The sequence below is a fragment of the Daucus carota genome, chromosome 1 (genome assembly GCF_001625215.2).
Source record: "Daucus carota subsp. sativus chromosome 1, DH1 v3.0, whole genome shotgun sequence".
Lineage (NCBI taxonomy): Eukaryota > Viridiplantae > Streptophyta > Magnoliopsida > Apiales > Apiaceae > Daucus > Daucus carota.
In genome coordinates this window covers 51,907,389-51,932,607 of record NC_030381.2, presented here as the reverse complement: position 1 = coordinate 51,932,607, position 25,219 = coordinate 51,907,389, and the positions used below count along the sequence as shown (strand labels likewise).

At 35.8% G+C, this 25,219-nt stretch overlaps 4 protein-coding genes across 4 annotated transcripts; all 4 read left to right on the top strand.

Moving 5' to 3' along the window:
- Positions 1–5,376: 5,376 nt before the first annotated feature.
- LOC108206260 (pelargonidin 3-O-(6-caffeoylglucoside) 5-O-(6-O-malonylglucoside) 4'''-malonyltransferase) lies at positions 5,377–6,846 on the top strand. The gene has a single exon (XM_017376505.2). It carries the CDS (start codon positions 5,377–5,379, stop codon positions 6,844–6,846), a length of 1,470 nt encoding a protein of 489 aa, XP_017231994.1.
- Positions 6,847–15,943: 9,097 nt separating this feature from the next.
- Positions 15,944–18,052, top strand: LOC108193353 (vinorine synthase). The gene has a single exon (XM_017359963.2). It carries the CDS (start codon positions 15,998–16,000, stop codon positions 17,345–17,347), a length of 1,350 nt encoding a protein of 449 aa, XP_017215452.1. The 5' UTR covers positions 15,944–15,997; the 3' UTR covers positions 17,348–18,052.
- Positions 18,053–19,961: 1,909 nt separating this feature from the next.
- On the top strand, positions 19,962–21,026 carry LOC108199724 (protein PHLOEM PROTEIN 2-LIKE A1-like). The gene is made up of 3 exons (XM_017367705.2): positions 19,962–20,108; positions 20,307–20,401; positions 20,517–21,026. The coding sequence occupies exons 1-3, from the start codon at positions 20,037–20,039 to the stop codon at positions 20,890–20,892; spliced, it is 543 nt and encodes a 180-aa protein (XP_017223194.1). The 5' UTR covers positions 19,962–20,036; the 3' UTR covers positions 20,893–21,026.
- A 1,237-nt stretch (positions 21,027–22,263) lies between these two features.
- Positions 22,264–23,225, top strand: LOC135149910 (protein PHLOEM PROTEIN 2-LIKE A1-like). Its single transcript, XM_064086027.1, has 3 exons — positions 22,264–22,384; positions 22,598–22,695; positions 22,816–23,225. Exons 1-3 carry the CDS (start codon positions 22,313–22,315, stop codon positions 23,189–23,191), a joined length of 546 nt encoding a protein of 181 aa, XP_063942097.1. The 5' UTR covers positions 22,264–22,312; the 3' UTR covers positions 23,192–23,225.
- The last annotated feature ends 1,994 nt before the right edge of the window (positions 23,226–25,219 follow it).

The window sequence follows — 25,219 nt, the reverse complement described above, 5'->3', positions numbered from 1 at the left end:
TGTATTTGTTTTAGTAATGAAATATTAATATTTGATACAAAATTAAATCAATGATGCAAAAATATATAACTATAATAATTTTATTAATATTTTAAATTAATATAAATTAATAACTTATTTTTACAAAAATTGTATATATTGATTTCAGCACTCAACCAAACACATGATATCAGATATGATACCTCAAACTCATACCAACTTAACCCAATTCCTCATTCCAACCACATACCACTCCTCGAACCAAACGACCTCTAATACAGTGAAGTTGTTATATTTACTATTAATATGAAATTAAAAATATTAACGATAAAAAGTGTGCGTTGACAAATGTGAAAAAGACAAATGAGAAAAATATTATGGGATGGAGGGAATAGTAAAAATATATATTTTTTTATGAATTATTAATCTGATTGGAATTTGGAGCAACATTGTCATTGGAGTGATTCTGCACTAATTCAAATGTCCTATCTTTGTCTTTAAAGCTCAATGTATGCTGGAAAAATGAATTAATACTATTATTGGACTAAAGATTGTCTAAAAAATCCCAAATGACAATTCTAGTTCGGGAAACATTATAGTAATGAGTAAGATTAGTGAGGATCAAAATTGCAAACTCAGTTCTCACTCAGTGTGTGAATTAATAATTTTGCTATATTAGATGCAGTGACCGCAGACAGAAGCAGCTTTTACGGGTCCGAAATCTACCGAGTTGAGCTCAAAAATAATTTTATATCAAATTTTATACAAGCATCGGCAATAACAGTCCATTTTATTTAGATTTTTACGACAAAGTTTCATCCCTGTCCTGAGACCGAGTAACTGCCCGAACCGCAAACAGAGACACTCATAGACACAACATAAGAGAGAAAAAAGATTGGACCAAGTATCATATATTATTCAAATTTATTTTATTCTATAAACTAAATTAATACAAACAATCATAAAATTAAATACGAAATGATATGATAATTAAAGTTTTATGTTTTAATTTGTGTTATTAATAGATATATGTGAGATTCCAATCAAAATATAACACATAACAGCGAAAAAATTTATAACCAAATTTTATGTATGAAACATTATTTTAATATTTTATACTAAAAAAACCACAAATTTACGAGGGGCCAACCTCCCTTGGACCCCTATCCTCCGTCACTGATTACATGTGAATCTCATATATTACTTGATAAATAAATCAACTTTATCCATGGTCTTTAATCTCGTTCTATGCCCATCATTTTCTTATCCATTGTCAATCCAATCCATAATCTAAACATCCTAAATGTATTAAAGTCGGTCATTACTATGCTTACCTTCCGATTATCCGCGGATAAAATCTGATACGTGCTTCCAGAGGATAAACTCTTCTAGAAGATGAATTAGAAAACTATGTTCTCGAAACAAAATGGTGAGTGAAAATTAGCCATTTTTCTGATTTTTGTCTCATCGCACCTAGGATTCATGATACGTGGAGTTGGAGTTAAAAAAATATTCACCGCTAATTCTGTTTACGACATTTTTCACGTTTTAATGATCAATGATCAGTTAATCTTAAGACAAGTGTTGCTCATGTTTAGAGTTGTTTACATGAACAGTGTTCTTAACATGAAAGGTACTATCGTTTTCACAAGTTACATTGAATAAGACAAGTACCCCAGTTCTAGAATATGATGCTTTCAGCATGAGTTCAATGAAGACATAGTTTTTATTTTTCTTCTTGATGAATGCTATGTTGAAATTTTAATTAATAACTTCCAAGGAAGTACCTTCATAGGAAATAATTAAATAAATTTTTTTATTCAATCCACGTCAGAGTTATTCATATTATAAACTCTCCTCTCAACATTAATACTAAAAAAAGATACTATTAAATTCAAATTTTTATTAATTCAAAACGAGTAAACTGAAAACTCTAAGTACACATGTGAATCGACAATAAAATTATATTTTCCAATTTAATCGGCCATAATTTTTTATTATTTTTTTTCAGGATGGCCGCTTCTTTAAAAAAGAAAATTGAGCGTGGCCTCTCAACAGAAATTAAACGATTTTCACAAATGTGCTACGTCAGCCACAGTGCGGGCCAATATAATTTCATCTGGAACATCAAAAGTTAATCTCGCACGTCCGACATATTTAATACCACAATAGGAGTCGGAATTGATTTATTGATCGATCTGCAGATTGGGTTTAATTGAACCGCATGCCGAGTCTTCGTTATTTTCATTTTAAATTATCACTATTTGATGATTTCGGAGCTAGTTTTCGTCTCGGGTGCTACTGAGTACTGAGTACTGAAGATCAGGTAGGAAGCAGATGTTCCTGGAATTGTATGTAGTTTCAACTTGAAAGTTTTAACTTGAAACTAAATGCTGTATACCGGCTCAGTTTATGCATGTCCCCGTATGCCATACATCGAGTTTAAACGGTTAAATTCCAATGTTTAACCGTTGGATTTTAAACCGGAGGTTTTTTCTAATAAAGGAGCTGTATTGGATTAGAATTTTGAAGGATTTTTATTAATTTAATAAATTCGAGTATATTCAGTTTGAAATTCATTAAAATCTTGAGATATTTAATTGCGATTTTAAATTATGCTACAAAATCTGGTAATTTTCAATTAGGATTTTAAATTATGTTTTAAAATCCGATGTATTTAATTGAAATTGTTTAAAATTCACTAAAATATGATGGTATTCAAATGCTGATGGATTTTTTTAGATTTCATAAAATGGTGGATTTTGTGGTATTGTTTAGTGTATTTTAATTTTTAAAATTACACCAAAATTCATGAAATTTAAAAGCATTGTGTTTAAATCCTAAAGAATCCATATCAACTCTGCGACGTTCTATCAAGAATCCCCACAAAATGAAAATGACATACAATTCATTAAAATTCATACAGTAGATTAAAAACAATTTATTAGAATCCCAATTAAATATACCACTAAAATTTACCGAAGTCAGAATTTTAAGTTAGTTACAGATTTATTATACATAAATAATTTTCGGTTTAAAATAAAAAATGAATTAAAACCTAGATCGCAATTGACAAAATTTATAATTAACAGTATCGCTTATGAAATCAATAAGATATTCTGTATTTATAAAGATAAATAAATAGGATACTTTGAATCGGTGATCACTACAGGTGGGAGTATTAATACTGGATTCGGCCCGTGTCCTGGATATCTCGACAACCGGAAATCATGGGAGTACGTGAACATGTGAGCTCTTGTTTCAAAATATCCAACGGAGTATCAATTCTTTAGCTGTATTAAAACATCTGACGTGGAGTATGATCACTTATCCAATATTAGGAGTAACAAAATTTAAGAGAATCGGAGATGTTCTAGTTAGTTCTATCAGGTAGGAGCAGTGTTCTAAAAATATCCGATTCAACCGATTAATCCCCGATTAATCCCATGCAAGGTCGGCCACCGATTCGATTTTTGAAATCCGATTAATCCTTATATATATTTTGTAATCGAAGTATATATGATAAATTATTAAAATTAAAATACTATATTACTTTAAATATGATCAATTATAGAGTTTATGAATATAGTAAATATATTATTTACTAAATAGCTAATATAATAATAACTAAATATTAAATAATATTTTAATGTTAAAATAAATCCGATTTTCACTCCGATTAATCCTGCCGATTAATCCCCGATTTTCGATTAATCCCTGAATCGATAGCTCAGCCGATTAGGTCCGATTCCCGATTTTTGTAACACTGGGTATAGGAGTACAACTGTTTATAAACTCAGCGATTTTACACTATTTTAACCAATATTTTAACTAAATACCTTGAAGTCGAAGATGTCCTTGTCCTTCGTTATACCGGTCCATGCTCCAAAGTCCAAATCATCAATTTTTGATAAAGTTTCATTAATTAATTACATATATTAATTATTTATATTACTCTTTCCATCCCAAATTAGATGAGCTCATTGATTTCGGGTGATTTCGGGCACGTACTTTAAAGTTCATTGACCGCATATCTACATTATTTATTTTTGAAATTTTATTTTTCCAAATAAAAATTTAAATATGAAATTTTTATTTACAAAAGAAAAATTAAAAAAATAAATTTCAGAATTATACGGTTAATACACTTTAAGTTCCGTGCTCAAAGTCAACTAGCTTATATAATTTGAGATGGAGGGAGTATTATTATAACACCATCCGAGATGCTGGCCGCACCGCAAACATGAATACGTAAAGGAATTGATCTCTTATTTTGGTGCTTGAGCTTAGGTTGGTTGCTTGCAAAACTTTTTCTCTTCACGATGCTTTATCACGTACTTGTCCCCTCATTTTTTTACGTTATATTTTGATACGTTTTTCAACGCTCATTAGAGTATAATTTCATAATATGTTTTTAAAATTTTTTTGTTCTGAATAAAATTTGATATTTAAACTTTTATTAAAAATGAAAATTTTAGAAAAAAATTATAAAATCATTATTTATAAAAATCTCAAAATACGTGCAAACAATAAACGTAAACCTACTGTACGGACCGAGGGAATACTGTTTTAAGTTAACCAAAAATAGCTACATTAGAATTAGTGACTTAGAGCAAGTCCAAGAGTGTCTTAGTGACTGCCTTATAATAATAATAAAATATGATGTCCTAGTAGTTTAGGACATCACTTTCATACATTCACTCCAACAAGAAGCCTTATCCACAAGCTCTATTATTAAAATAGTAATAAAATTAAATGATTATTGGAGGGAAATGAAAAGGAGGGGAAGAGAGAGATAAAAAGAAACTAATTTTTTATTGATTGACATGGTTTAAGGCATGCATAGTGGTGCCTCATTAATAGGGCACTTCTTAGTTGTCCTAGTGTTTTAAGGCACAACTATGACACTCTTGGATCAATAATTTTAGTCAAGTGCCTTATATTATAACTTAGGACACTAAATAGGGCAACTGTTGGACTTGCTCTTAGGTTACTTCACCATTCCTCTTCCATAAATATTTGATGAAGCTGTCCCTACTATTTGTTATTTCCTCCATAATAACATTTCTTAGTAATTTATCAAATACTCTTATAGTTTCTTATTATTTTCGGCATTTAACTAGCTAGAAGCCTAGATCACGATAACTGCATTAATATCACAATCACACTACAAACAAATCTCATCTCAACTGATAAATTTAGCGAATTAAAAAATGGAGTTTGGCCACTCGACAGAAGTTAAACGATTTTCACAAATTATACGCCAGCCACCGTGCCAGCCAATATTATTCGATCTAGAACATCAAAAGTGAATTCTCCAACTCCCTATTTATACATTCCTCCTGTTCCAATTACAACACACTACTCTCACCCAAAACACAAATATTAATTTGTACTATGCCAATGATGATGAAAGTTGAGATCTTGTGCAGAGAGCTCATTAAGCCACACACAGCTACTCCACCAAGCTTTCGCAACTACAATATTTCATTAATCGATGAAGTCTCTCCCAATATGAATGTTCCCACCATTTTCTACTTCTCAGCTCCTGATCATCCGGATACAAATATTATTACGAATATTAAGAGTACCGATCCAGATACAAATATTAAGAGTACTGGTCCGGATACAAATATTATTACGAATATTAAGAGTACTGGTCCGGATACAAATATTAAGAGTATTCCGTCAGTGTACGAACACTTGAAGAATTCGCTCTCGAAGGTGCTGTCGAATTTTCATCCTTTTGCTGGAAGGTACAATGTGGAGACTCACTCCGTTGATTGTAGCGATCAAGGCGCTGAGTTCGTGGAAGCCAAGGTTGATATTCGGCTCGACGATCTTCTCAACCACCGAAAGGACTTGAAAATCGAGTTGCTGAATGATTTTCTTCCGTGCCCTTTAGGTGCAGTTGACGAGTACACGGATCCTTTACTTGCAGTTCAAGTCAATGCCTTCAGTTGCGGTGGATTTGCTGTCGCAGTCTGTATTTCACACAGGATTGCTGACATTACGACGATAACGTCGTTCGTCAAGGCCTGGGCTGTTGCTGCGAAACAAGAGCTCGGGGATGTTGACAAAAGCTATGTGCCGATGGCCTGGAGCTTCGACTCGGCTTCGCTGTTGCCGGGGCAGAACTTGCCTTGTCTACCCTCAGGACTAACAAGGGAGAAAGAAAACATCGAAATTCATAAGATGGTCACGAAGATTTTTTATTTTAGTGATTGTAAGATTTCGAGCATTCGAGAAAAGGCCAAAGGAGAGGGCTCTAGCAAGAATTCACCTACAAGAGTGCAGTCTGTGTTCGGAGTAATAGCGAAGGCCATTATTGATATCCATGTAGCCAACCCGGAGAATCCCAAGGGGTATGTTGTTGTCGAAGCAGTGAATATGAGAGGGAGAACAGTCCCCCCTCTTCCGAAAAATCAATTCGGAAATATGTACCTAGCCGCCTGTGTTCAATCCGTTGCAGGTCCCGAAGGCGTGGAGCTTCCGTGTATTGTTGATCAGCTTTCCAGCTCTGTCAAGAGAGCCGTCGATGCCTGTGGCGTGGTACTATCACTAGACAAGGAGGGACAGACGATGCTAAGTCAGGAATTGGGCGAGATGCTTAAAAGTCTTTTTAGTCCTGATGTTTATTTTGCCGGGACGTTTAGCAGCTGGTGTAACTTTTCGCTCTATGAAGCGGATTTTGGATATGGAAAGCCTGTGTGGGTGAGTATTGCCAACATCCCCATGAAAAATTCAGTAGTCTTGGTTGATGAGAAATCCGGGGGAGGGATCGACGCGTGGGTGACTTTGGATGAGAGTGACATGCAGAAGTTCATAAAGCATTGCGACATCAGAGATGTGGTGGACTGTAATTAGGTAATGTCTCCCATTCTATTTATGCATATTAGTGTTTGTCAGTAAATGAAATCAGTAGGGGAGGATATACCCCAGAATATACTGCAGGTTTGTCACTGATATAGCTTTCATGTAATCAGGGTTGAAATGTTATACATGGAGTTTCATGTTCACTGCTATATTTCTTAATATAATGTTTGTCTTATAATATAGCCATTATCTGTCAAAAAAATGTTGCCGCGGTCATGCGGTGGTCGAACCTGATCCTGACCGGACGATAACTATATACTGTTGAATTCGTTTTTTAGATATGTTCTGATCGGATGATAACTATATACTGTTGAATTCTATCTGTTTTGATCCTGACCAGAATAAATCAAAAAAATCTGATCCTATTATCAGTGCCGAAAGTAATTACATCTAATGCCATGAGTACTGATTATAGAATATCAATTTACAATCTTAAGAATCGAATGCAAGCAATTACATTTAATGCCACTAGTAGTGATCATAAAGGATCATTTTATGATTTTAAGAATCGAATGCACGACATCAACCTTAACGGTAGTTTGAGGAAACTTAAACTGATTCTATTATCGGTACTGAAAAAAATTACATTTAATGTCACCAGTACCACTCATAGAAGATCAGTTTACATCGAATGCAAGATAACAACCTTAGATGTAGTTTGCAGAAACGCAAATTATATCATATAGTACATGCTACTTAATTAATAATGAGTTTCGATTCCAAAAGATATATATTTATTATAAAATTATAAAATATTAATCAATATCGATGACTCTAATACGTATTTTAAGACTATTATGAAATATATTTTTTATGAATTATTATATTTTTATTCTACATAAAGGTATGGAGTAATATTCATATTTTTGAAAATTCTTTTTAAAAATAGATTATAAAATTATATTTTCTATATAATTTACATAAGTGTAATTAAACGAAAGAAAATACGGTAGAAAAGTGAGGGGGAATATGTATAAAAATATATTTCACATGTAAAAAAAAAGCATAAAAAATAAAAGGTTTGGTTTGTATATAAAATGTAGAGTATATTGCACTTTGTAACCCCAGACTTTGACTCATTAGCAAATCAGACTCCACACTTTGAAGCGTGACAGTTTGTAATCTAAAATTTCATTTAGCTTTCGGTTCGTAACTCTGGTCCACATATCCGTTAAAAACAACCGTTAACTTTAACAGTTTGAGAGGTAATAGTGTGTATATTAGATTCTAACAGCTACTTTACCCCCTGTGACCCCTCAAAATTTATGTATTTATTTTAAAATTTTAAAATAAGCTACATCGTTATGTAAAAATAAATAAATTTTCAGATTCTGAGTCTAAATATATATTTTAAAAATTATTTTAAATTGTTTTACATCATTGTGTGTGTTCAGAAATAATTTCAAAATAAAATATATAAATTTTGATGGGTCATATGGGGTAAATTAGTTATTAGAAACTAATATACACACTGTTATTTTTTAAATAATTAAAATTAACGGCGGTTTTTAACGGATGCGTGGGAAAGCTAAATGGAATTTAGGGTTACAAACCGCAATGTTTCAAAGTGTGGGATCCAATTTGCCAATGAGTCAAAGTCTGGGGTTACAAAGTGCAATATAATCTAAAATGGAGCAGGGCCAAGACCGAAGAGTAGATTTCCAGGGCTAGGCAACTGATCCCAATCTCCGTCTTTAGCAAAACCAGTCATTTGGGGTTAGGGTTCCACCAGGCGATTCGAAAAGAATGTGTCGGCCAACCAGGGGAAAACGCAAGAGGGTGTCGCCGGCGCTTAAATCGGGACGGCGTGGAAAAAAGATGAAGCCCATTCCGGAGCTTCCACAAGAATTATTCCGAGATGAAATACTGTCACGCCTCCCAATCGAATCCGTGTCACGTTTCAAGTCTGTATGTAAGTCATGGCTATCTCTATTTTCCGATCCTCACTTCGTGAAACAACATAATGATCGTCAAAACCCTAAGGAAAATGACTTGCTGGTTATTAGAAAATATGGCCACATTGCTATTATCTCCCGCTACCAAGAGCAATTTCTCCTCAGAAAATATGATGATTACAAGCTGATCGGTTCTGCCAAGGGCTTAGTCTCTCTGCGTTGGCAAAATGTAGTGTCCTTGTGGAACCCGCGATTCGTCAATCTAAGGAATTTCACCTTCCACCGCTAGTTTATGATTGTCTTGAGAGAGTGGGACTCGGTTATGCTCCTTTAAGTAATGACTAGAAGGTGGGAATATGCTATCGGTCGGTTGATAAGTTACGCCTTTGTTATGCTGTTTACTCCTCGAGTTCAGCTTCATGGATTCATTATCAGTTTGATGATCGTGATGATGAGATGGTTATTTCTAATTTTAAGAATAAATCTCAAACACCGACTACCATGGTTAGGGATTCTCCTTATTGGGCTACTTGTTCTACAACTATCTCGTCGTCGAATAAGGAGAAGGCCATTCTATGTTTGGATGCATTCAAGTTTGATGCTACAAGTAACAGGTTCAAGTTGTTGCCTCGGTACTCCTCTGAATTCAGCAAGGATAAGAAATTTAAAGTCGTCTGTATGAGGGACCTTCTTAGTTTCATGGCGTATGAAAGATGTCCAGTTCGTAAGCTTGAGGTGTATTCTTTGGACGAGGACAAGGGATGCAAGGGTGGTGTGTGGAGTAAGATGTACAGTTTCGGGCCATTTCTACATTTTCGACGTTTTGACTGCCTGCAACAGGGTTTCAAGTATGGCGACGAGATTGTAGTTAATGAATATGGTGACCTTACTCGCTTTAATCACAAACTGGGGACTTTTGAGCGCATCCCGGGTGTATGGACTCCTGATACGGGTGACTGCTTTACATATACGCCTAGTTTGGTTTCCCTTCCAGGAATGACCTCTATTTATTTAGAAAACCAGACTCCTCTACCTGGTCATCACCCTACAATTCGTCCTCTGCGTTTAGTGAATTCACTAACAGATCATTTGCCATTAGAGAAGACAACTCAAGTGTTCAATTGAATGCAGGTTTGAAGGTCATTTTAACTGATTATGTATCTGCGCTTTACAGCACTCTTATTTTATGTGGGTTTGTTATCTTTCATATTTTGGTATGTGGGAAGTTTTAAGTAGTCATGTTTGTTTTTCCCCTTTATATTTGTTTCCTTTAAATGTTTGAAACATGAAAAAGGAAAAATGTTAGTGGTTTGTAATGTGAAAGTGGGATGGAAGTAGTATTAAGTAATGTGAAAGACAAAAAACGAATGCCTTAGATGTTATAGACAGTGGAATTGCTGAATGTATTTCTGCTTCCTTGTAACCCGGGGCAGTAGTTTTGTTCTGGTTTTCTCTCTCCCAATGCTGATAATGATTGAGAAATTTATGGAAAGTTATTGTTAGCTGAATTTTAGATGTCACAGAAGGTGGAATTGCCAAATGTGTTCCTGCTAGGTTCTTATCTGGTTTAATAGTAGCCGCCCTGGTTTTCTTTCTTACAATGATATGTTTGTTTGAAACGTTAATAGAATCTCTATCTCAAGTCTGACTTAATAACATGATGGTTATTTCCACCTCATTTCAAGCTGTGTCAGACGCTCAGACACAGCTCTTCCTGTTGTCAGTCAAGGACTAGTATCGAGGCCCATGTGTCGATTTAATGTCTCTTTCCGATTTACTCCTTTATTTCTCTGATTATAATTTTGAAACTATACAACCTTGTTATATTTCGTTATACAAGGTAAATATTATCTCTCATTATAGAATTTATTATTCCAATTTTGATATGGAGAATAAGGAACTTGAGATACATCTCATGTAACTTTCTTAAGATATCTCGGGTAATTTTCTCCAATAGTGAGAATAGACAGTTGATATGCATGGTTAGAGCATCTCTAAGGCTAATATCTATGATGGTTGGCTATATTGATTGACTAAACTCATTATGTAAAATTTTTGTCAAGGGATCATGGTAAATTCTCCAATAGGGTTATATATGATTGTGCTTACGTGAAATTATACCTAAGGGCTGACTTGGTTCGACAAATATAGACAAAGAAACATGGTTGGCTATATTTTTTGCTAAGAGGATATAGGATGGAGTTGTAAAACTTTTTGATAATCTCTATAAATGCCATCTAGATGCCACATAGATAATTTTAGCTAAGGGCTTCTACCATTGGAGATGCTCTTACTAATAGCGCAAACGAGGAGAACAATATTTGCACAAGGCACCTACAAAAATGTTGGCGGCTAGGGAGTTGCATGGAAAAATAATAAGAATCTCTCTGGAGCAGCCGCAAGAAATAAGAAAGGGGATATTGCCATATTGGCACCTCCCTCTCTAATCAGTACTTCGTTTTCAATGTGTATGTAGGTTATCTCTATTTTCGGATCTACAATTTGTAAAAGAACACATTATTGGTCAAAACCCTACCGACAATGATTGCCTTCTAGCTACTAAATTTTAATATGCCGTCATTCGCTCCAGCTACAAAGAGAAATTAGTCCTTGGTGGAGATGGACTCGGCTTTGATCCTTGAAGTAATGATTACAAGGTGGGAATCTGCCATCGCTCTTTTTATTCGTCACGTCTATGGTACGCGTTCTACTCTTCTTGTTCCTGTTCATGGATTCATAATTAGTCAGATCCTGATTACGAACTCCGGTCTATTTCTGAATTTAAAAATTCAACCATAGCAAATGCCATTGTTAAGGACTGTCCTTACTGCCTACTGGACATATTATACTAGGGTCTTGTCCGATGAGAGTGAGTTATTGCCTAAGTTCTGCTGTAGTGTAACCAACAAATGTATACGAACAGTTCAATCCGTGAATGAGGGATCTTCTTACTTTTCCGCTGTTTAATTTGAAGAATAAAGCTTGATGTTTATTCTTTGGACAAGAAGAAGGAATGTGGTGTTTGTGTAAGATGTACAGTATTTAATTATTCAATCAATCTCAGTATATTCGGTACTCGCAGTAGGGTTTTGAAGTATGGTCATGTCACATGAGATTGTATTTATTCGCAATAATGACACTCCACTGTATGATTACGAAACAAATACATTCGTGTGCCTTCCATTTCTGAATGCATCTTCAACGAGGGACTGCTTTACATATGTGCTTAGATTGGTTTCCCTTCCAGCAGGAATAAAATCTATAACTCCATCTCCTCCGATCCGCTATTAATTAGGTCATTAAGAGATGAATCAATAAATTCTGAAGTGTTCTATGGGATCCTCTGTCGGTTTGGAAGACAGTTGAAGTGTTTAATTAACATTCCAGTTGATAGAATTATAAGGTAGAAGGCCAGTTTAACTAACTTGCCTTACCATTTTCTTGTTATAGGTTCGTAATCAAGTTTGGTTATTTATCATACTTTGAAATCGGAAGATTTTTAATATTTATGTTTGCTTATTTTGCGTCTATATCCTATTCTTATTTTGCCGTTCATATTACTCTATAATTCTCTTCTTTTAAGCTCATGCTCAGGTTTTGTAAGTTCTTGTGTTTACGAATGAGGAATTCCACAAGTAGTTAAGTTAGCCTCTACTTACGTTTATTTCTTATCTTGATTTTCCCTTTTCTAATTCTCTTAGCGGAGCGAGAGAGGTACCATCTGCCCAAGAGGTCATTAGTTACCAGATACAAAACCTGTTGCCATGTGTAATTGCTGTACATTTTGGTTTCCCTTTGAGGAATGACCTCGATCTATTCTGAGAACCAGATTCCTCTCTACTTGGTACGATCAATGGATTCAGCATGAGAGCATTTGCCATTTCAGAAAGTGTTAAGTTAAATTCCCTGTTCTAATAGAAATATATAGTAGAAGGTCTGTACTTCCATTTCGTTCTCTCTCATCTTTCGGAATGGGGGAAGTTTTCATAGTTATGCTAATTGCTTACTTTTTCAGAGTTGAAAAAGTATTGTGCTAAAGTTTTTGGGAAACTGTTTGTTGTTAGTATATAAAGATTCGAGCTCTTGCTGATGCATTATCCTTGTTCTTAGCCAGTGTTCTGGAAATCGCTTGACGGGCGGTCGGCGTACCTTCTAGCGATTAATCGGAAAATTGGGGATTAATCAGCGCATTAATCGGGCATATATTATTTTAAAGATATTATAATTATATGTAATTTAGTAATTTTATCTACTTCTCACTACTAGTAGAGTCAAATCGATAAACAATATAATATACAGTATTAAATAAATACTTGATACCTATAGATCACTGATTAAATAAATATATACCAATCAGTCTCTTATACATAATGTAGGAAATATAAAATAAAATTAGTCATTTCACTTTTTTTGTAGGATATTAAGTGAAGTACAAATGAATACTTAATTTCTTATAATATAATCATAATTTCAGGTTTTATTTATCAAATAAAATTATTATTATTATTGGCAGCATGGACCGCCTAGGCGGGATGTTGACCGTCTATGACCGTTTTTTTAAAAAAACGTCTAATTCACAGCCTAGGACCGAATCAGGGTGTTTCGGTGCCACCTAGCGCCTAGGCACCACCTAGACCGATTTTTAGAACACTGCTTCTAGCCCTTGGGTATTTTTAACTGATTTTGGAGGGAGGTTCGTGGATTGTATTGCTAGCTAGCTTCTGCCTTCTGGTGATCTGTTCTGCCGATGTTTTGTTTGAAGTTTAGCACAAAGAAGGAATTACTTGCTCCACTCAAATGTGCCTAGCATATCCAGGAGGAGATTGATTAGGACCAAATTAATCTTTTTTCCAGTGCTCGGTTTTTTTATATATACCAACAGTGTGTGCTTTGCACGTACGGGTTACTTTTAGTGGTCACCCATCTGAACCAAATATATATCTACCAGTTTTTCCAACAGAGCCGCGTTTATAGAGCAAAGCAATACTATATTGATAATTTCTGGGTTTACTGATTCATGGTTTAAAAGAATTGAAAGGTGATGTTACCGCTGTTTCAAATACTGAAACTTTTTCCCAGTAATGGTAAACATATAATATGAGGCCACAAGTGGATCCAGAACATACGAATATTAGTAGCATAGGAAAAAAGTGCTGGACACCGGGTGTTTTAGGCTGACAGTACCCAGGTAATATGATTCTTTTACGTCCACATCATAAGTTAAGAATTAACAATGGTATGTTCCTATCTTCTTATGTTCAAATAAGTCAACTTACCTTGATTTTCCATGAAATCATCTCTTGTCTATCGAGAATATTTTTGTCTTTGATCGATGATCCACGACATGAGTACTGTAGTTGTTTTCCTGTACGTGAACTCAACGAGTGATTTATAGATAAAAGGAAATAAAAACACTATCGAGAATATTTGTCTTTGTTTTCCTGTCACGTGTCCAGCTGCTCAAGGACGACTAGTAGAGAGCTAATGAGTTGCTTCGTCACCTGCTTGTTAAGAGGTCTGACATGGGGTTTACAATCTGCCTAATTGTCACCTGCTTGTACAAAGTCTTTAGATTTTGGAGAGGGATTTTAGGTTGTTCGGATTTCCGGAGGTCTGCTTCAGGAGGAGCCGTAGACAATGTTTGGGGGTACTCTACGGTCTTATGGGCCATCAGTGAAATATTCATATGCAAGCCAATGACTTGTGGAATATCTTGTGTTGTTATAAGATAACACATATCCTGAAGGTATTGTATGAACATTTGAATCAACAGAGTTCACTCTTGTACCAGTTGAGGCAAGATGAAAGTTGAAATTTTATCCAAAGAACTGATAAAACCATACACTGCAACTCCGCCTAGTTTGCGCAACTACAAAATATCATTATGGGATAAGTTGTCCCCAAAAACGAATATTTATCATGTGATACTAAATAGAATAAAACCGAAATTAATAGTAAATAAAATAGGTTTATTTATTTTGTTAAAACATATGAATTTGATCAAGAAATTCTGCTAAGGTATTTTATGATTAATGTATTTCAAGTGGGTGCTTTGGTTAACAATAATTTGCGCCTAATTCTGTGTTGATGTCATTTTCCACGTTTTAATGATCAACTGACAGTTAATCTGAGATTATTGTTGCTCATTTTTAGAGTTCTTTAATGTACGCCATTCTTGAAAGCCCCTTTTATTGTTCTGATGTACTTTCAATTGTATAAAACATATATTGTTTTAAAACTTTTAAACGGAAATCATAATATATAACATTTTTTTATAATTAAAATACATGAACAATTTTTTATAATAAAAATACATGGACAAAGTTTAATGTCAAAAACATGTAAATGATCGAGAGCAGGCATCCAAAGTACATAGTTAATAATATCTAAAACAAGCATTTGCAAAAAAATAACTTTTACCAAAATATATTATATAAAATTAAAATTAAAATAGTAAAGAGATACCTAAATTATGGTTCATGTCAAATAGACTTTTCTTTCTTGAATCAAGCTACACACAACACCAATTTTCAGAAATTTACTCATTTTTCCCGGCAGCTACAGAGCTGTGTTTAGCCGGGTTTAAAAGACGGGCTTCTGGGTTTATAAGTTAAAATCACTTATTCGTATTATTCGTATTATTTGTGTAAAAAGTGAAGAAATACTTATAAAAAACTGAGAGTACTAACTTTTATTTCATAACTGCTACTTTTTCCCGAACAATAGTCTTAACAGTTTACTTTTAACTTCTATTTCATTATTTTTACTTTAAGCAAAAAACACTTATATTAAACTCACCCAAACGGCCATGTATTCATTTCTCACTTGGATATAAGAAAGAAATTTTGTGTTCTCATTTGGATATATGTAAATGTATTATGTCGAAATAAATTATTTAAGAAAATTTATAATATGTAAAATGATATTAGACAATTTAGATAACAAAATTATCATGTCTATCTATGAGGTATTACCTAACTTATTGATGCATTTTTATATATTATCCTAGCTATTGCGAAGCACAAAAGTTGTCCACAACCTCATGTTTCAACAGAATGGAGCTGGCAACAGAAGTTAAATGATTTTCACAAATTAATGTGCGGCGGCCACAGTGAGTGCTGCAAATATTATGCATTTGCATGCATCAAAAGTTAACTTTGAAAGTCTTATATATATATGTTCCTTTTGTTTTCAGATATAGCAGAGTTGTGATCTAAAACATAATTACTTGTACTCTGTCGTTGAAGATGAAAGTTGAGATCATATCTAGAGAGCTCATAAAGCCATATACTGCCACTCCGCCTAGCTTTAAGAACCACAACATCTCATTAATAGATGAATTATCTCCGAATTTGAATGTTCCCACCATTTTCTATTACTCAGCTGCTACTGATCAACATATCACTACTAGTATTCCATTAGTGCAAAAGCACTTGAAGAATTCACTATCAAAAGTGCTAACTAGTTTTCATCCCTTCGCTGGAAGATACTGTATCGAGAGCCGGTCTGTTGATTGCAGCGATCAGGGTGCTGAGTTTGTGGAAGCCAAGGTTGATGTTCGGCTCGATGATCTTCTCAACCAAAAGAAGGACTTGAAAATTGAGCTGCTCAACGAGTTACTTCCGTGCCCATTAGGTGCAGTTGATGAGTACAAGGATCCCTTACTTGCAATTCAAGTGAATGCCTTCAGTTGCGGTGGATTTGCTGTTGCAGTCTGTAGTTCACACAGAATTGCTGACATGACAACGACGATATCATTTGTCAATGCATGGGCTAATGCTGCAAAGCAAGAACTCGAGCACGTTGACGAAAATGACCTGCCAATCCCCTGGAATTTCGACTCAGCCTTACTGTTGCCAGGACAAAACTCACCTTGTCTCCCTTCTGGACTTACGCGGGAAAAAGAAAATATTGAAATTCATAAGCTGGTCACAAAAATTTTCACCTTCACCGAAAGCAAGATTTCAAGCATCCGCGAAAGAGCCAAAGGAGACGGCTCCAGCAAGAGCTCACCTACTAGGGTACAGTCTGTATTCGGTATCATAGGCAAGGCTATTATTGATATTCATGTAGCCAACCCGGAAAATCCCAAGGGCTATATGGTAATCCAGGCAGTGAATATGAGAGAGAGAACAATTCCACCTCTTCCCAAAAATCAATTCGGAAATCTCTACCTAGTTGCCTGTGTTCAATCAGTTGCAGGTCAGGGAGGAGTGGAGCTTCCGTGCTATGTTGATAACCTTTCCAACTCTGTCAAGAGAGCCGTCGATGACTGTGGTGTGGTACTATCATCGGGAAAGGAAGGACAGACGTTGTTAAGTCAGAAATTGGGGGAGATGCTTCAAAGTCTTTCTAGTCCTGAAATTTATTTTGCCGGGACGTTTAGCAGCTGGTGTAAGTTTCCGCTTTATGAGGCTGATTTTGGCTGGGGAAAACCCGTGTGGGTCAGTGCTGCCAACATCCCCATGAGAAATACAGTAGTCTTGATTGATGAGAAATCCGGGGGAGGGATTGAAGCCTGGGTGAGTTTGGATGAGAGTGACATGCAAAAATTCATAATGCAGAGCGATGTCAGAGAAATCAAGGATTGTAACTAGTGTGATGTCACATTCTGTTTATGCATACTAGTGTTTGTCAGTAAATGGAATCAGTATGAGAGGGCATACCCCAGAATAAATATACTACAGGGTGGTCACAAAAATAACTTTTGAGCGTACAGGGTTGAAATGATAAGAATCGACTACAACTCTACAAGTATACAGCTTGGCGCTTGCTCATATGAATTTGCAAGAACATCTCCAACAAGGGGTGCAGTGTCTTGCTAGGAGTACTGCTGATGGTTTTAGCTAGGGATGAGCAGAAACCGAACCGAGAACCGAAACCGAACCGAAAACCGCAAAAACCGCACGAAACCGCACCGAATAAAAACCGAACCGAATAAAAACCGCACCGATATTTTGGTTTTGGTTTTGGTTTTAAAATTTTTAAAACCGAATACAAACCGAACCGAACCGCAATAATATTTATATTTATTTAATTATTTATTTTATATATTTATATATAATATATAAATTATATGTATAATATAATATATAATTAGCTATGTGAGTTTTGGTAAACTGCCCTGTCCAGTGCCCAGTGATTCTATTTAGGCCCGGCTGCCAGCCCATTTATTTGCATATTTTAATTCTGAAGTATTCACTGTTAAGTAAGATTTTGTAATTCTGCATATTTTAATTTGATTCAGTGTATTTTGAATTCGAAAATGTATCTGAGATTCTGAAATGTTGCACAGATCTGTTCTTTTGATATAGTTATGTACTTTTTTATGCTTAAGTGAGTAATATTTGCATATCTAATATAGTTGCAATTAGTTTTATCAATACAGTTGCAGAATTCAAACAATTATGCAAAAAACAATTATGCAAAAGAACAGGTATGTCTAATGACCAAGCATTTGCCATTTTATGCATAAGATAAGACACTGAGCAGAGACCAGAAAACTGGACCAGTGCATCCTAAAGTTTGCTTGTTGTAGTTAGTGTCACAGTAATTTGTAAATAACCATGTCATAAAATCTTCTTGTGATGCATGCAACTTTCTAACACAACCTAATATCTCTTGGCCTACCATATAAAAAGTTCGGTTTGAGAACCGAACCGCACCATATAAAACCGAAACCGCATATATATAAAACCGAACCGCACCAATGATACTTGATTTGGTTTCGGTTTTAAATTTTAGAAACCGCACCTATGTGGTTCCGGTTGCGGTTTTAGGTGCAAACCGCACCACGCACATCCCTAGTTTTAGCAGAGTTTATTTTATCATTTTTTATACTTGTAATTTTATTTGCACTTATTTCTTTTGTGGTGTTTCTTGGAGCGTGTTCTAAGAAATCTTTTATTGGACCTAAGAGTAATCTTCTCACTTGGTTGTATCTTTTGGCTTAAATTATAAGCTCATTCAAAGTAGCGTTCTTATTTAAAGGAAAGTGTTATTTGTTTCTGAATGATTGTTATAGTTATTTTTGTAAGATTTTTGTTATTGTGAAAGCAGGACAACAATAAAAAAAGAAATTTTTTCAAAAAAATATAACTTTAGGTGTCGGCATCTAACAAAACCGACGTAGTTGGTCAGATCAATAATGACAACATTTTTCAGAACCAACGCAGTAGGCCAGACAAAAAGCGTCAGCATTTTCTAGAACCAACGCATTAGGTCAGATCAAAAGCATCTGCATTTCCAAGAACCGGCGCAGTAGGGCATACCAATAACGTCGGTATTTCTCAAAACCGACGCAATTGGTCATACCAACAGAGTTGGCATTCCTTAACACTGACGCATATGTAACATTTCTCCGTCGTCAAGTTAACCGACGCCAAATGAACTATACTTTTAACGTCTCTTATATATAACACACCACTTAACTAACGCTGAAGAGATACTTAATTTTATACAAATTTTTGAAAATTCCATTTCCCAACCATTGGTATTTTGTACACTGCTAAATATCAATGGGTTGCGAAATGCAGTTTTCAAAATTTATATGCTAAAATGTTTTTGAGCTCAACTGTAGTAGTGCGAAATGCAATTAACTCATTAATTGAATTCTCCTAGGCTACTTCAAATCCTCAAAAACATATCCTGTGAGATTCAACTGCCTTAGCTACTGTAAATAGAATTAGTTCGTTAATTAAGTTAGATATTGTGAAATTTCCGGTTCATTTACAAGAAAATTTCAGTTCTTTCAATTACTAAATAGCTCAATGGTTTGTGTTTTGACTAATCTACCAATATTATATTCCGGAGTTAATAATGCATGTCCTAGCTCTTAGAGCTTTGCTCTTGTCACTGTAATTCTTTTTCCCTAGTTGGATGCTGAGCATTTCAATCAAAAGGCATGAGATTCCAGTTTGTCCTAGCTCTGACAGCACTACTCCTGTCACTGCATTACTTTTTTTATAGTCGGATGCTTCCACACTTTCGTCGTTATATGAGTATTTCAATCAAAACAGAAAGTTACGAGATTCCTCTGAGGCTTGTACCGCACAAATATTGGCATAAAAATTGATGAATCTCTTATCCAAGCTCCACTTATTTTATAAGAAGAAAGAATAGCGGGACAGAGCATCCTATATACCGTAGATAAGGTTAAGTGTAACTATCAATAAGTGGACAAATAGGACCGTCTGAAACGCTATAAATACAGCTCAAGGAAGTGAGGATTGGCATCCTCAGCACAAGAATTACACAACAACTTCTTATTCTCAGCTAGCAAGGAAGATGGCTCAAGTGCAGCGTGATGACATCGTGTCGTTGTGGACTCAAGGTGTCCAGGCTGTGAAAGACAAGAGTGTAAGTTATTTTGGTTGTTAATATTCAGTACATTTTTATATAAGCTAATGAAATTATAATTCTGCAATAGTATTAGTGTCATGCACTGTACCATGCACACACCAGTATGCCTGCCTGTGACTTGTTCTTAATTATAGTCTAATTAGCCATATAAATTTTGTACGATATATTTTGATTCGGAAATATCTCCGTTAATAGTCCTGCGCTGCAATTATCACTGCAAAGGAACTCTCGATAGTCTGGGGTTCAGACAGCCGCTACTGGAAATGGGTTTCTAAGAAATACCCAATCAGGTATGTATAGCACATGTTGGAATTTAATAACTGGACATTGACTTGCATTTACCGAGACCAAAGATTGAGATAAATTGTACATAATATTTGGTATTTTGGACTTTTGTACACACAGTTGCAAGGCTCTGGAGGTTGCTCAACTAATTAAAGTATGCTGGCTAGAGATCGACGGAAAGTACAGTGCCATCAACCTCATCAAGGGAGTGAATTACGGAGTGTATTTTGTTGTGGAGCTTAGCGACAATCTCTGCATGAACGGTCCAGTGACCCTTAAGCTGACTTGTCCCAACGGCACTACTGAAGAGCACAAGGAATATTTGGAGACCATGCCAAAGAATACTTTGGTGGGACTTAGGGTTGGTGAATTCTGCAACACAGCCGCCTGTGGCTGTGAGAATACTGTCAAGTTCTCGATGAATGGATGTGATGGAACCACCTGGAAGACTGGCCTTACTGTCATTGGTGCTGTCATTGCCCCAGTTATCTGCTAAACATGCATCTGACCATCATCATGTACTAAATAATTTCCAATTCGCCAACATCACCTATCTGGTTTGGCTAATATGGAATGTGTGAAATAATTGCCAATATGTTGGTATCTTAATATATAAAAAGTTAAAGTTAATTTATCGTCTAACCTAGCTAGAGACATGCATGACATCCTAAACTATACATATTAGATCTTTAATGTCCGAAGATCGAAATCATGATGATATTAAGCCAATGACCGACTAAATATGATTGGAAATACTAAGTTTCACTAAGTTATGAATGACCGACAATTCCTAAATTCTAGATTCTAATTCTATCTACTCCGTTGAACCCATCTAAAAATATTAATTGACTGCAGATTAGGTTTCACTGGGTGCAAATAATAAACAATACAACAATAAAATTTGTTTTATTTCAGATATCTCAACCATTATTAATATCAAATAGCAAAACCTAATCGCCAGATCTATCACTCAATACACATACAAGAACTGGACCCAAAATATTTTGTTAATTGGATTTATCAGTCACCACCTTAACTTATTAAAAATAAAATAGCATCGAAATTATATCTAGCAATCAAGAAGAAAATATATCTTGGGCGATATATAAACACTACAACAAAATAGGGTTTTTACGACGGAAGTTAAGGCGCAAGTCTGTCGTAAGTTCCTACTTTACGACGGACTTTTTCCGTCGTTTTTGCTCAAGTCAAAAGTTGCAAAATACGTCACAATTCCCAACATACGTCGTAAGTACCAAAACCGTCGTAAGTTGAAGAGTTTACGACGGAATTTTCCGTCGCAAGTATGTTGTGGGCCCAGATCTCTGGATAAATTTTATCTTACGACGCACTGTCCGTCGTAAATGGCCTAGTTTGTTGTAGTGTATACCTCTCCTTTTTCATCAGTGTATTTCCACTGTAAATCTGTTTCCGACCTAGATTAACAAAGAACTGGTAGAGAAGGGCAAATTCATTATCATGTTCAGTACTGCATCAAATTCCATTATTATCAGTAGTACCCATAAAGACTCTGACATTCAATTTGTGTAGTGATCATATATAGCAGATGAATTTACAACGGTTGTACCTAAAGAACTTAAGGGAAATTTACTGTGATATATATAGCGACTTTAAGTTTATCGTGCACCGATTTTATGGACACCGCCCAGTTAGGAGGCTAGCTAGCTACTTCAATTCTTCACAAATACATCCTGTGAAACTCTCTACAGCCTGGACAGTAAATACAAGTTAATTAATTAATTAATACTGCCAGATCTTGAGAATTTTCTAGTGGGTAAATTCTGGTACAAAAGTGACTACTTATTTGCTATAAATACAGCTCAAGGAAAATAGAATTGGCATCAACAGCACAAGAATTACACAAGGATTTCTTAGTCTCTTTACTTGCAAGGAAGATGGCTCAAGTGAAGCGAGATGACATCGTGTCATTGTGGACTCAAGGTGTCCAGGCTGTGAAAGACAAGAGTGTAAGTTATATTCGTTGTTAATATTCGGTACTTTTTTATATAATTAAGCTAATGAAATTTTAATTCTGCAATAGTATTATTGTCATGCACCATGCATATAGACTATAGTATGCCCGCGTGTGGCTTGTTCTTATAGTCTAATTAGCCATATAAATTTTGTATGATATATTTTGATTGGGAAATATCTCCGTTAATGTTAATTAAATGGTCCAGTCCTGCGCTGCGGTTATCACTGCAAAGGAACTCTCAATCGTTTGGGGTTCAGACAGCCGCTACTGGAAATGGGTTTTTAAGACCTACCCAATGATCAGGTATGTATAGCACATGTTGGAATTTAATGACTGGACATTGACTTGCATTTTACCGAGACCAAAGATCGATTGAGATAAATTGTACATAATATTTGGTATTTTGGACTTTTGTACACACAGCTGCGAGGCTCTGGAGGTTGCTGAACTAATTGAAGTATGCTGGCTAGAAATCGACGGAAAGTACAGTGCCATCAACCTCATCAAGGGAGTGAATTACGGAGTGTATTTTGTTGTGGAGCTTAGCGACAATCTCTGCATGAACGGTCCAGTGACCCTTAAGCTGACTTGTCCCAACGGCACTACTGAAGAGCACAAGGAATATTTGGAGACCATGCCAAAGAATACTTTGGTGGGACTTAGGGTTGGTGAATTCTGCGACACAGCCGCCTGTGGCTGTGAGAATACTGTCAAGTTCTCGATGAATGGATGTGATGGAACCACCTGGAAGACTGGCCTTACTGTCATTGGTGCTGTCATTGCCCCAGTTATCTGCTAAACATGCATCTGACCATCATCATGTACTAAATAATTTCCAATTCGCCAACATCACCTATCTGGTTTGGCTAATATGGAATGTGTGAAATAATTGCCAATATGTTATAGAATCTACTCACGATTTACACACACAGCTGATATAAGAAATGGAAATAAGCAAAGAAAACTTCTTATTAATTCAAGCAGCAGACGTGAAAATATATAGTGCAGTACAAGCTAGAGAAATTAAACTCCTAACACAACTCTACTATCAGTTCCCAACTTCTATCTCAATTCTAATATCTTTATCTATTTCCTACTACTAAGCTACTGTCTCTATCACTAGAATATAGCTCCAACAGCTACAATTTTATTTAAAATATCATGTTTAGATTAAATAAAACCAACACATTCCCTCCTAATCTAAACATGTTATCTGCTGCTATACGCTCAGACTTTTATTCAGCAAGATTTTCAACCCCAATCAACGCCTTCATCTCTTCAAACTTAACTCTTCCCAGTGCCTTAGTTAAAATGTCTGCCCTCTGCTCCTGCGTGCCCACATATTTAATCACTAGTTCTCCTCGCTCGATGCACTCACGAATGAAGTGAAAACGAACATCTATGTGCTTACTCCTTCCGTGCAGCACAGGGTTCTTCATCAGCTCAATCGCAGATTTATTATCAATACACAACACCACTGCTCCTACTTGTTGCCCAGAAATCTCTCCCAGCAGCCCACGAAGCCAAATACTCTGACAGGCTGCTGTAGTTGCAGCCATGTACTCCGCTTCGCATGAAGAAAGTGCAATGACCCTCTGTTTTTGTGAAGCCCATGAGATCAAGCTCCCATTCAAGTAAAAACACATGCCGCCCGTACTGCGCCGATCAACCACGTCACCTGCTAGATCACTGTCTGTGTAACCGGTTATAACTTTCTTGGTTCCATTCCTTGCATATGCCAACCCGTGGTTCACAGTACCCTTTACATACCTCAGAATTTGCTTTACTGCTTGTTGATGTTTGACAGTGGGTCTCTCCATGAATCTACTAACAACCCCAACTGCAAATGTTATATCCGGTCGCGTGTGAGTTAAATATCTCAGGCTGCCAACAACACTCCTGTACTCAGTCGAATTCACTGGTTGTCCGTCTTCATCTTTATCTAACTGTAATTTCTGATCCATTGGACTCCTGGTTAAGTTACACTTCCACATTCCCGCATTTTCTAAGATTTTTTTAGCATAAGCAGACTGTTTCAGTGTTGTGCATGCTTTTCCTTGATGAACTTCGATTCCAAGATAATATGACAGTAGACCCAGATTATTCATTTCAAACTGCTCGTTCATTTTCTTCTTAAATAACTCGATCTCCTCTTGATCCGATCCTGCAACCAAAAGGTCGTCTACATACACACCTATGATCACAACATTCCCATTCTGGCACTTTGTATAAACAGCCTGCTCATGTTGGCACTTCCTAAATCCCAAGTCTCTCAAGCATTTGTCCAACCTTGCGTTCCAGGCCCTCGGTGCTTGACGTAACCCGTAAAGTGCCTTCAATAACCTATACACCTTTCGTTCCTCTCCCTTTTTCTCGAATCCCTCTGGTTGCATAACATACACTTCTTCAAGTAGTTCTCCATTTAGAAATGCTGATTTTACGTCCAAGTGGTGCACCTCCCAACCTTCTTTTGCAGATAATGCCAGCAACAAACGTATTGTTTCAAGTCGAGCCACAGGTGCAAACACTTCGTTGTAGTCAATTCCCTTTCGCTGCACATAACCCTTCGCGACAAGTCGAGCCTTGTGCTTCACCACGTTGCCTTCCGAATCCTTCTTCAATTTAAATACCCACTTTAGTCCTATAGGTTTGTGCCCAGGTGGAAGATCCATAAGCACCCAGGTGTTATTCTTTTCGATAGTTTCCATCTCCATGTTCATGGCGTCCTTCCATTCCTTCTTCATGCTAGCTTCTTGATAGTTCATTGGTTCCTCGACCTTTAACAACATAAGTTCATCCAACATTTCTATGACTTCAGTCTCACTAT

Coding starts and splice junctions, on each gene's coding strand:
- LOC108193353 (XM_017359963.2), top strand. CDS start 15,998: ATGAAAGTTGAGATCATATCTAGAGAGCTCATAAAGCCATATACTGCC.
- LOC135149910 (XM_064086027.1), top strand. CDS start 22,313: ATGGCTCAAGTGAAGCGAGATGACATCGTGTCATTGTGGACTCAAGGT. Junction 22,385..22,597: donor AGGCTGTGAAAGACAAGAGT/GTAAGTTATATT, acceptor TAAATGGTCCAG/TCCTGCGCTGCGGTTATCAC. Junction 22,696..22,815: donor AAGACCTACCCAATGATCAG/GTATGTATAGCA, acceptor TTGTACACACAG/CTGCGAGGCTCTGGAGGTTG.
- LOC108206260 (XM_017376505.2), top strand. CDS start 5,377: ATGCCAATGATGATGAAAGTTGAGATCTTGTGCAGAGAGCTCATTAAG.
- LOC108199724 (XM_017367705.2), top strand. CDS start 20,037: ATGGCTCAAGTGCAGCGTGATGACATCGTGTCGTTGTGGACTCAAGGT. Junction 20,109..20,306: donor AGGCTGTGAAAGACAAGAGT/GTAAGTTATTTT, acceptor CTCCGTTAATAG/TCCTGCGCTGCAATTATCAC. Junction 20,402..20,516: donor TCTAAGAAATACCCAATCAG/GTATGTATAGCA, acceptor TTGTACACACAG/TTGCAAGGCTCTGGAGGTTG.